At 34.7% G+C, this 12,536-nt stretch overlaps 1 protein-coding gene across 1 annotated transcript in view; it reads right to left on the bottom strand.

The window, feature by feature from the left end:
- The window catches only part of CSMD1 (CUB and Sushi multiple domains 1), a 1,235,979-nt gene that overhangs the window by 189,101 nt on the left and 1,034,342 nt on the right, over positions 1-12,536 (bottom strand). The window contains exons 32-33 of the mRNA XM_064447944.1: positions 10,453-10,566; positions 8,450-8,545 (exon numbers count right to left, since the gene is read on the bottom strand). Of these exons, the coding sequence (XP_064304014.1) occupies positions 8,450-8,545; positions 10,453-10,566 (210 nt within the window). The remainder of the gene's footprint in view (positions 1-8,449; positions 8,546-10,452; positions 10,567-12,536) is intronic.

Below are 12,536 nucleotides of genomic sequence, written 5' to 3'. Positions count from 1 at the left end.
ATGGCAGCTTGGAGGGCATGTGACTTTGGAAGCACATCCTTAGGCATGAAAGGATCAGTGGGTGTTTCAGCTGCCCTCTGTAATGATAGGATAGTATACTTACCACCTATTTTACTTACTAAATATGAAAGTTTTGGCTTCTCATTAGAAGTTTCTCATTAGAAGCCAAGAAAACTGTGCTGTAGATAATCAGGTATAAAACCAATGTAATATATAAATATTTGATTCATCATCTTGGAGAATACCAAGTGATAACAATGTACCCTCAAGGCTATTTCAGTGTTTACAGTTGACAACAACTCTTTTTACCAATAATTTCTGAGAATTCATAAACCTAATGTGATACAAGATCAGTTAAAAGACTGTAAGCAACATTTAAAGAGCAAAATAATAAAATTAATTAGAAGCCCATGGGTTTATTTTCCCATTGGCTTTGTTATTTCTAACCACTTCTTTACAGCAGGCATTTTTTCGTACTTACTGACTCTTGGTATTGTGCAAGTTGTTTATGTATGAAACATGCTCTTTATACATTTCATTTTGCAGTTAGCTAGTAAATATGAAATTTAAAAGGTATATATATTTATAGAAAAAAATGATAGAACTATAGATGTGTAATATCATCTATGTTTTAAACTATAATAAAGCAAATGTACATTAAAAAAAATCTCATCAAATATAATATTTTTTCTGTGTGAGTGGTACGTTCAAAAGCTTTGTTTGACCTGTTTGGTTTCTTCAAGAATTAGTTTCAGGGGATCACTGCATCTAGAGATGAATAAGTAACACCATGAAAATTGCCAGATATTTGGCCCTTAATTAGCAAACACACAGAATGGCACAGGAAAAAAAAATAACAGCCTACAAAAAACAGACTACTGTGTGTTTATACTTTATTCCTGGCAGAAACATGTTTCTAGCTTACCAACCTATTTTAAGAATAGTGTCAACAGACTCATGATTATATTGAATTTTATTTTACATCCTTACATTTAATTTTCTTTGCTGGCCTGTAACAGTGAAGAGCAATATTCCCGTCTATTCATGTGCACACCTGTAGACACAGACACACCACCTGATCAGCTGCCCTGGTCACTAAGTAAAATACAAGGTGTGTGGAGCCTATATATACTTATTTTCTATGCTTTTCTTATTTCTTATATTGTCATTTGCTCTATTCAGATTCATAATTAATGTGCAGTAGTTTTAAGTACTACTGGTAAGTGCTCTTGAAGTTAACATTTTTGACAAGTTGGATACAGAACACTAATTGAAATCAATCTTATCTTAAATCTAGCTTGAAATATGCAACTTATTTTAGCAGAACATTGGAAGTTCTCATTTATGATTACATTAACACTATGTTCTGCCAGTTTTCGTTATTGCTACTAAGCATAAGTTAAGTTTATGCAAGTATTATTGAACATATAGAAAAGCTTTTTCAAAGAAGGTTTAGAAATAACTGTTATTAGCAACAACAGTACAATACATGCTGGTTTTATTAATATGCAGTGGGTTGATTTGCCAGACAAGGTCATACAGATACAGTAACACATATTTTCTTTCAAATCAGTAGGTTAGATGGTTGCAGAAGATTTTAGCCTTGAAAACTTGAGAAAGTTATAAAATGCACCCCTGATTGAAAGAAGTGGTCAGAGGTAAACAAACAAACTCCTGGAATAATAACTACAATATATGGCAAAACAAAAGCAAATACATTTCTCAAGTTTTTAAAATGGTTAAATACTTTACATAGTAAAACCTAACCACTTCCCTTTCACTAAATTTAAAATACCTGTTTTGTTTAAATAAATGTGATTTTGTGATTAAGTTTTCAATAGGACCTCAGTATCACGCAGCTGCTCTGTGAAATTTGTTCATGCATATAGTCCTAACCATGGCAGGAAATTGTTCTGCATTTGTGGAAAGATAATGAAGAAACCATAGTTCTTGATCATAACCTGCAGACCAGATGCAGTCTGCTGGGTTGATTCAACTGACCCAGCATGTTCTCTTTTATTGGGACCAGTAGCCTTTTCTCTATCAAATGGTCTACTGTACAAACACTATTTTATTCAAACCCTTCTTTTATTGCATACTGACTTTACAACTGACTAGGTGATGATGGCTGCTCATGCATCCAGCCACATGACTGTTATATGCCTAGAACTACAGCTTCTGCCACATGATTAGGCATTAATCCATCCCTCGGTCAGGACTACTTGCTCAAATGGGAGTTTTGGTCATGAGATAAATCATTCGCAATCATGTGATAGCAAAAGGTTCAATACATTGTTGTGGACAAAACAGTTTTGACTAAGAGAATTTATACCTAATTATGCTTAATTTAATTTATTATCAGTTAACACAAACCTCTGATCACTGATTCAGGAGCTAAGAAGAAAGAGGACACAAACAATCAAACAGCCACTTAAGTAAACAGCTTTCCTTCCGCTCTCCCCAGGCTCAGTTTCAGCCAAAGATCTGTCCTGTCCTCCCCCTCCCATGTCTCAACTTCCTTGTGTCCATCTTAGTTCCACCAGTGAGGTCAGTGGCAGCACAGGAGGTTGGGGTTGTGTGCTCTCTTTTTGCTTCATTTTCCTCTGCTGTACTTATCATTTTACTCCTTTCTTCTCCTGCTTTCTGTTTCTTCAAGTTTTGTCACTCTGTTTCTTAGTGTTCGTGCTACAGTGTGGGTCACCCACGGGCTGCAGTTGCTCAGAGACATCCCCCTACTGCAGAATAGGTCTTTCACAGGCTGCCAATCCCTCCAAGGTGTTCTAACTCTAGCAAGGGTTACCCAAAGGCCACAGTCCCTTTAGAAGGGCTTCCCCTTTGGCATAGAGGGCCTCTTTCCAAGAGCATGTCTCCAACAGTCCCTCCAGCAGCATCTCCAGCAATACATCCCCAGAATCATCTCTGCCCCAAAGCAGTTGTCACTTTCTTAAATATCTTTGAGCAGAGGCACTACATGCTTCTCTGACTGGTGGAAGTGTTAGCATGTAAGAGGTTCTTTATGCCAGCTTCAGAGGAAGTTGTTTGTGAGTAGCACATGGTAGCTCACAAACTCTTCCCACACAGGTTACTGCTACAGCCCCCTGCTAGTAAAACTTTTAGCTTTACACGTGTCTAAACCTTACCTGTCTTCCTAAAACATCACTCCCAGAATATTTTTCATTCACTCTGTGGAAGAAACCCTTGCCCAGCCTTTTATAGGAATGCTACCTTTCTCTATATTTTTATTCACTTCCTCAATATGGAGGAAGTTTCAGAAGAAAATCCTTGCTCTGATTCTCTAACCTTCACCTGCAGTCCACATCCAGAGAATCCCTACAACAACTGTGCAAAGGTAAAGGACCCTTTTTAAGAATCAGATTAAAGAATATCCTATAATTGTCAGTAATCACAGCTGGCAATTTGCATACATGCATTTGTAATCCAAACAGATATTCTTTGTGTAACTAGCATTTTCAACACCTCTCAACAAAGGACGTCAGATCACCTGATTTCATTATAATATTGCCTTAGGAAAGTTATTTTCCTGTAAGCAGGCTATCTCGGCCATTACAGCAAACATAGGGACAGTTTGCTAACATACTTAAATTAGTTCATGTAGCAGAAGCACTGCTATGTGCTTCCTTCCTTTTCAGACTGAAAGCTGCCATGTTACTGAGAGCAGCCAGTAAGTAAAATGGTCATGGCAGCCACAAATATCTATGGCTAGAGTTGTGTCAGTTTATTCTACTGTTAGCAGGAAACAATAATGCCATGTTAAAATTGATATTTTGCTCAGTTTTTCACAGGTTTATTAATACTCTGTTAATGGTTACAGTGAGAAAGAAATGCTAAAAATGCACATATAAATCATGCCGTTCACTATAAAGGGCACTATTTTACTAATGCTTTTTATTTTCCTGTTTTAAGAACTGCCCTAAGAAGAAATGTAATGCAAGCCAGACATAACAACAAATTGAGGTACTCCCATACTGCTCAAAATCAAATTTAGGTTCAAGTAATCCATGGCAAAATGCAGTACAGTTTCAAACATCTGTGAGATGTGTTGTAAACCAGGACATAATGTGTCATAAAAACACATGTGGAAAATAATACCAACAGTCTTAGTTCTGCTTTCTAATTACACTCAGCAGTAAATATACGGCTATGTATTTTATTCTTGTCACAGATTAGATCATCTTAATTGTTAAAGTCACGTTCCTCTTTTATTCTTGTTCCCCTTTGTCTTTCTTCCGCAGTCCTGCCCCATACTAGCACGTTAACTTTCTTAATAGTTCTCTTTAAAATCTCATATCATCTTATAAAGTAATTAATGTATTTGTATGGTAGAGCAAGTGAAAGAAGAATAGCATGAAAAAAAACATAACTTTTTTGGGTGGTAGAAAGGTCATTAATTTGCTGTACTGCTGCAGCCTCAGCTATATAAAAATATATGCTATTGTTTCTTAGGTGATGCCATAGCAGGAAAACAAACATAAAATAAACCTGAAAAAAACAGAATTCCCAATCTTCTTAAATGTGATTGTCCCTAGCATATTTCAGCATACCTGACCCTAATATTCTGAAAGACTGGATATTCATGCTGTCTAATATTACAGATAGCATTAGCCTATTGTATGAAATATAAGGAAAGGTGGTCATCTCAGAAAAAGAAACAAGGCAGACAACATATGCAGCTAAAATGACGTTTTTGAGAAAGTGGCATTGCAAAAGCCATTAAACCTGAATCAAAATCTTGCTCAAACCAGAATGTGAAATAGTGTAAGCAATAACTTTTTTGCCCTCTAGCCTTCCTTCTAGCTTTTGCCTATAGCATTGGCAACCTAGACTCCTCAAACTGTATCATAGAGACATTCCATTTTCTATAGTGATTATCCTCCATCTTTTAGTAAATGTTTCATACTGCTGTGAAACAAAATTGAAATCAGCCCAGTGGAAAAGTGAACAGGGAAGAAGGTCAACCTGGAATAGAGGGCGATAAATAAAATGATTGACTTTGCAGACCAGATTACTGTGTTCAGTGTGAGAGTGGATGTTATTCTCTAGGGTATTTAAAAGGCTAGCATGCAGGTGGTCATTGGAGATATGATCACATGCTTCAAAAGAAGAGAGAAAAATCTCAAAATGATAGAGCTTGTTAAGTATCACTAACTCATTAACCAATATATGTATACATACGTGTATGTGAAATAAAGCTCTTAAGATGTATTTTAAAATATATTAAAAAACCTGGATATTCAAATAGCTTCATCGTTCTCCTGAGACAAATAAAGGGACTCATCTTCTGCTGCTCCACAAAACACTTCTCTTTTTTAAAATCTATCTTTTACAGTGACTAAAAAATAAGTATAGTCCAAATAAGTGACGAAATTGAGGCTTATCATTGTGCTCACCCGGAGACCTACTGTTCAACAGCAATATATATATGTGTGTGTGTTTATGTGTGTGTGGGTATACACATACAGCTAATAGAATTGAGGCTTTGTATCACTATGAACTCTTTAAAAGCAACAAAAATAACTACACACTCTAGGCACATGAAAACCAAATAGAATAAGACTGAAAGGTGTCATCCATATGCAGATGACTGATAAGCACTCAAATGCTGAAAGCTGTTGTCTAATTCCAGAAGTTTATATGCCCCCTCTTTTCTGATTAATTGTGCATGATAAATTTAAATGCAAGCGATGCATTTGATTTGTAAGAAGGGCAGGTACTGATATCTTGAGCTATATCCAAAGTTGAGTGTGCAGTCATGGTGATATCTTTCCATAAAAACATAAGAAGGATTAAAAACACCATCCAGAAGGAGTTTGAACAGTCCCAGCAAGCTCCTTACAACTATTGAAATATTCTTGAGGTGAGACAGTTCTTTCCATTAACTTGCTTTGTCAAATCATGACTATGCTCCAATATTAAAAGAAAAACAAAACCAAACAAATGAAAGAAACCTTAATAATATTATTTAAAACTATCCAAAAACTACTTTTATACTTCAGTTTAGTAAAGCTGAAAAGCTAGTATATAATAAACCAGAGTGTTCAATGTCTGCCTCATTAAGCTTATCGGGCATGTATGAAGTACATCTAGTGAACTGCCCAGAAGCCCCTTTGGGACTGCATTTGTTGCCTGTACAGGCAATGGACGTGTAAGCACTACTCCAGGTGTCACCAGATGCAGACACATGGATCAACTTAGTGTACTATGCTGCCTAGCAGCATGGTAACAGACTTGGGCATGCTGTCTCATTCTTGCATTTCGACTGCAGTGTGCAGATATGCACAAAATACCTCCTCAGGTTCAGTTGTGTCAGAAACGGGCCTGCAAGTCTTACACCTGTCACCCACCCTTTAATACTGAAACTACCTCATGGGGTGAGCCGTACCAATTTTCCCTCCAAGCTCTCCAAGAAGATAGAATTTCTTAGCAGCTTAAACAAAAACTCTTGAAACATCAACTGGGAGTACTGATCAATACTAATACAATCAAGTAAAATCCCCAAAACCTTAGGCCTAGCTACAGATATTCACGAGGTAAGCTTGAAAGTGTCTTTGGCACTTTTACCCTCTCTTTATAGTATTACACTGAGGAATAGTGTGTCATGGAGAATACAAGCTAACTTCAGTCAAACTAACTCTGAAACTGTAGGGAGTAAAAACGTGCTCAAACATAGGTATATGGTTTCAACAACATTATGCTGCCTAAACATACCCAGAACTGAGATTTTCTAAGTACTTGAAAATTTTTTTTTTTTCTTTTTCTTTATGTCTTCAGAAAGCTGAAATGAACAGCACTTCTATGAATTAAAACTTTAGGTGAATGTAGCAAAGATTGTCCTAACAACTCTTATGCTTTACTCAAGTGAGTAATTCCCAGTATAGAACAAATCCCCAGATATATTTTTCTATTGTTTTTTGTTAGAAAACAATCACTATTTCATATTGTAACTCTAATTGGATGGGGCAAAAATTAAGTATAAAATAAACGTTAAGTATACAATTAAATATACAAGTATAAAATCTTTCATTTTGTTTTTACTATCTGTTTCAGGTAGCTGGATATTTTTTCTCCGGAATCACAAGACTTGTTTTCTGTGTCATTAAAACGTCTGAATATAAATCAGAAATTGTTGGAATGTTGATATTGTATAAAATACCTACTGATTTTATTCTTACTGATTTATTGAGTTCCAAAATGCAGCTAGTAATTCTGGGTGGATTTCCAGTGCCTATTTCAAATGCTTGAAATTGGCATGTTTGCCAATTGCAGTAGCATGTTTGCATTTTAATATCAGCTAAATCTGGCTTTTAATAGAGATCAAATATGTGCCTCCTCTGGTCTGTAGCAGTTTAGCAACTTACATCCAACTCAATACAAAATAAAGATGTATATATGGTTTTGCCCAAACCTGAATATAATAGTCACTGTGTCTAGAAAACAAGTTCTATGGTCTTGTCCCTATTCATTTTAGTCAAGCAAAACATTTGGCAGATTAAACAGATATTTATATCAGATAACTAAATTAAGAAGTAGCTTCAACCTGGCCAGCTGCTCACAAAGAAGAGCTATTTGTGCATGTGTATATAGATGCCAGCTTGGACTGCAAGGACCACAAGATGATGAAGTTGAGGAACTGGCAGAAGGCTGGGTTTAAGGTGAGCAGACTTTGGCGTATTCATGAAGCTATTACATAGACTCTCCTAAGGAACAGACATGAAGGGGAAGGATACTGGTGAATTTTTTGAGAGTTTTGAGAGCCTTAAAACAAATTATCTCATTGTGAGGGAAAACTGGGAATTTGGGCAGAAAGCCTGCAGGTCTAGACCAGGAGCTTTTCAAACGTTTTAAATACAAAAAGGGAACATACCACAAGTGGAGACAAGGACAGGTAATAAATCAGGAGTATGACAGCACTGCTCAGCTACTTAGAAACAAAAATCAGGAAAGTCTAAGTCCAGCTGGAGCAAGAACTAGTGAAGGACATTAGGAAAAAAGAGTCTACAAGGTATGCTAATTACAAAGGGGAGTTCAAAATGTATGTGTCTATGGTGATATATTGGGGGTGTGTAGGGTGTGGACAACCTAATGACAAATGATGCAGAAAATATTTAATATTAAATGCCTTTTTTGCCTTGCCTTCACAGTCCTCACCCTGTACTTCTACAGTCTGAGGAGGACATGAACACTCAGCAGGAAGGGAAAAACAGATCACAGACTACTGACAGAGGCTGAACATGTTCAAGCCCATGGGGTCAGGTAGTATTCACCGGAGGCAACTGCCATTATGAAGCCAGTCCATCATCACAAGTCCCTGATGGCTGGAAAGAGGTTAAGATTACACCCATTTTTAAAGAAATACTTTAAGGCCTACGAAGAATTCAAACACTGTGTGAGACTGGCACCAGTGTCTTCCATCAAAAGCAGACGTGTTTACCTTGGTAAACAAAGTGGAACCCCCTGGCTGACGCCCCACTCTTAGCACTGAATCGCAGAAGAATTTGATTAGATGTAGCCAAAGGCAATGTCTCTCCTACAAATGAAAAAATAAAATAAATGCACAAAACAGAGAAAACAGTTACAACTCTTCAGTATGTAAACAAATATACTGTTAAAACACATAGTTTTACGGTTTTCTCCTACAGTTAAAGAAAACATAAATAACAGTGTATAAAATTAAATTTGCCATTGGAGGTTTGAAAACGTGTCAGAATAAAACTATTTCATGACTCAACAACATAAACTTTCTGACATTTACTGCAGCTGTTGGAACTAGAGGTGCAATAAACTACTTGTCTGGGGAACCATATTGTCATTTGGGGCCAAAATTTTTGGTTAACTTTTTTCTGTGACTGACAGCTTTACCTTGCCTTGCAAAACACATTAAACAATTAAAAGTATTTGAAAAATGCCACAGGGGATCTTCATGTGATGTTTACCATTTCAAAACAAAAACTGAAGTGAAAAAGAACAGATCCATGACCCATTTTATGTAGTTGCTTCAATAAAATTTATGGTCATACATGAACTTTATTACATTATTAACTTTCTAATAGCATTTCAAATTTTATATATTGACTTGGGGATCAATAAAGATGTTTAATATACTTTATCTCCTTTCCTGAGATATCTATTTACAGTCATGATAAAAGTTCAGTAATGAATCACTACAGACAAAATTGCAGTACTTTTACAATGCAAGGATGCCACTCCATAAGACAACTGGTTTTATTCTATTTGGATCATATCAACCCACATTTTAGGAAATTCTACTGAAATGAATTATGATGTAGTAATTTAAAATATCTATGATAACTGGATAAATAGGATTTATAATTCTTTCACTTAGTGTAGCTTTCTATTGTTGTAACTAGCACTTCCATGTAATAGAATCCTATCTTAAAACAACGTAAATCAGATATGTCACAAGTAATAAGTAAAAATCACAATTTTAAATTCCCTTCAATTATTTTCAAATATCCCCTATGAAAGTGGACATTAGTTTCAACTTCTTTATACACTTGATGCAGTAAAACTGGGTGCTTAGATTAGTTGTCTCTTAAATTTAAACATTAAAAAGTAAATATCTTGTTTTGATGCTGAACTGTTGCTAGTAATTAAGCAAATTTTAAATTAATTTATGAACTCTCTGAATATGACACAAATAGCTAGGATTCACCAGCAGAAAATGAGTTGAATTTTTCAAATAATAAAATTTTTTCTATAAATCAAATAGATATGTTACATTCTTTTAATATCAAGTATTTCTCCAATTATTCAATGTGAAAACCAAGAAGACATGAAAAGCCCTGGACTGTAAAAAAAAAACAAACCCTCACATATAAATTCTCCTAAACACTAGGAGTGTATGACAAAACATATTAGCTTCAGAAATATATTTGTATATTATCTACTTGAGGTGAACATAGTCATTATATATGCATACATTGGAAATTCTGGCCATGGTGAAATCCATATAAGTTTAATTATAATTTCACAGGGTCAACATTTTGCTATAGTTACCTGAATGCAACAGCTGGCCTGCTTTTAGTCTAAGTGCATGTTTGCATACAGATAATTACATTTTGTGAATACAAGTAATTTGTGTTTAAATTAGACATTCAGAAAATGTAGATGTGTAATTCAGAGTTTAGGGGCAGAGAAGATAATTATACCATCCAATCTGCCCTCTTACATAAAGATCTGAGAATTTCATTCAATTAGTTCTGCACTCATCCCAGTGATCATTTTTTGCCTAAATCATATATTTCACAATAATGTCTTGATTCAAAGATTTAGAAGGGTCTTTCATTTCCCTTGGCATCCTGTTCCAATGACTTTATTATTCTATTTCCAAATGAAATTCATAACATTCTCCTGATTTATTTTTTCCATACTGAGCTGTGTAAGAAATGCATGCTTCTTTTCTTTATTACTTACCTGAGTGGGATCCAGACAGTGAACTAAGAAGTCTAGCCTGGGAGTTTTCTCCATCAAATAATTCTGCCACATCATTCAAAGCTGTCTGAAAGTAGGCAAATTGTCCAAACACAACTACATTAAAGAAAAAAAAAAAAAGAGAAAGAAAAAGAGGGGAAAAAATAAAAAGAGAGAAGATAAAACAGGAACCTAGTCTTAAAAAAAAAAAAAATTAATAGGTATTTTTGCTTGTCTTAGTTACCAGTAGATTCCTGCATGAAACCTTTCCAAAGTTAATTTATTAACTACTGTGATAAAACAGCTGCATTATACATAAGTAATAAGGATCTGAAGTGGCTTTCATTATTTCCTTATTTTTAATTAAAAAAAAAAGAAAGATAATTAAATCATGCTTTCCAGAAGTGTGCTCTCCAGTCAAACAAGTCTTATTCCTTATTGCATAGGTAGCTATGAGAATAAAAAAAATGGAATATCTAAAAAGGAAAGATTTTTACCAAAATTACATTACCAACCTTAGCAACTCTTAGGGTACATCTACTTTTACACATGATTACTTGTTCATCCACCTTTAATCTGAGGAAGATGTTTTAAATTTATTGATTTGGCTATATTTGTAACTTTGCATTAGTACTTATTTTATCAGAAAGAATATAAAAACTGATCAAATATTAAAAATATCAATGTATTTCTGGTTTTGAAATACTGCTGCACTTAATTCTTACTTCAGTTGTAAGTAACTTAAAGTGTATTACCAAATAAATAAGCTAATTATATGACACGTTTCACTAATAACTATGAAATGTGAAGTAAAAAACCAGTAAAATGAAGTCAATAAAAATATTACTTCATTGCTCCAGCTACCCCATATTTTATTGATAAGGGAGGATCTGTTTAAAATCATACATATCCCAGATTCTGTATAGAAACCATGGATCTTCAATGCAGCACAATTTCTGTACAGATTGTATTTTCCAACTTCTTGTAAAGTTCTTAATTTTTTTATATTTTTTTTTTTTTTAAACAAATTGCATAGGCCAACCTCCTGCTTTTTAAAAGCAGGGCTCTAACTTTGAAGTTCAGTTAGGTTGCTCAGGTCTTCCGAGCAAATTTTGAAAAATCAACAAAAATTCTTCTTCACACTACCTCTATTTAATCGTCATCATGGTGAAGAATGTTTTCCTTATGTCCAGTTGAATTTATTGTGCTACTTGTGACTACTGCCATTTTTATTTTCACTGCATATTTCTGCAAGGAAGGGTCATCCTTCATTTATCTTCTCCAGGCTGAACTTCCTTCAACTTTTCCTTGTACTGTGCTTCAGCCTCCTAATCATCTTTCTGGCTCTCTTTTGGACTTGTTCTATTTTAGCAATCAATGCTATAGACAGAAAACTGTAGACATAGTTTCCAGATGCTACTTCATGAAGGCCAGAGTACCTAGTCTCAACTTGCAGGCCACATCCTTGCTAGTGCAACCCAGTGTGCAGTTAGTTTTCATTGCTGCAAGGGCATCCTTTGTGCAAACTATTATCAACTAGAAGTAAACTTATTGCAATGTTCTTCAATCCCTAAACCTATTAGAACTGCTGAAAATATATATATTTGAAAGAAAATTTATATCACGAATGATAAAGGATTAGTTTGAAGTTGTGCCAATAGCCAGTACATTCAAGTAACTTTTTTGTCAGGCCCTCTTCAACTCAGGACCATGATGAGATCCAGTATAGAGAAAAAAAATTTTCAGATATTTGCCAAGCATTTTAAATGTTTGCTATAGATTCTTCCTGTGTCAGTTCCTCTTTCTAACAAATAAGAATAAAAATATGTATTTGTTTGGATGTCTGGTGAAAGGGTTGCATCATTTTTAAATAGCATATAATAAAATATGAAAATCTGAGCATTATTTATTAAAAACTTCTAAATTGTCATAATATCCAATTATTTGATATACTAATTAAACACCAAAAAACTAAACACAACGTAACTATTTAAACAAAGTTTACAACTTCTGATACGGGCCTAGAGATATTTTGTGTGTTCTCGATCAGGAATTCTAGTGAAAAATGTTGTGTAATAAAGCCGCTA

This window comes from Phalacrocorax carbo, chromosome 3 (genome assembly GCF_963921805.1).
Source record: "Phalacrocorax carbo chromosome 3, bPhaCar2.1, whole genome shotgun sequence".
In the NCBI taxonomy this organism is placed as follows: domain Eukaryota; kingdom Metazoa; phylum Chordata; class Aves; order Suliformes; family Phalacrocoracidae; genus Phalacrocorax; species Phalacrocorax carbo.
This window is presented reverse-complemented; position numbering and strand designations above follow the sequence as displayed.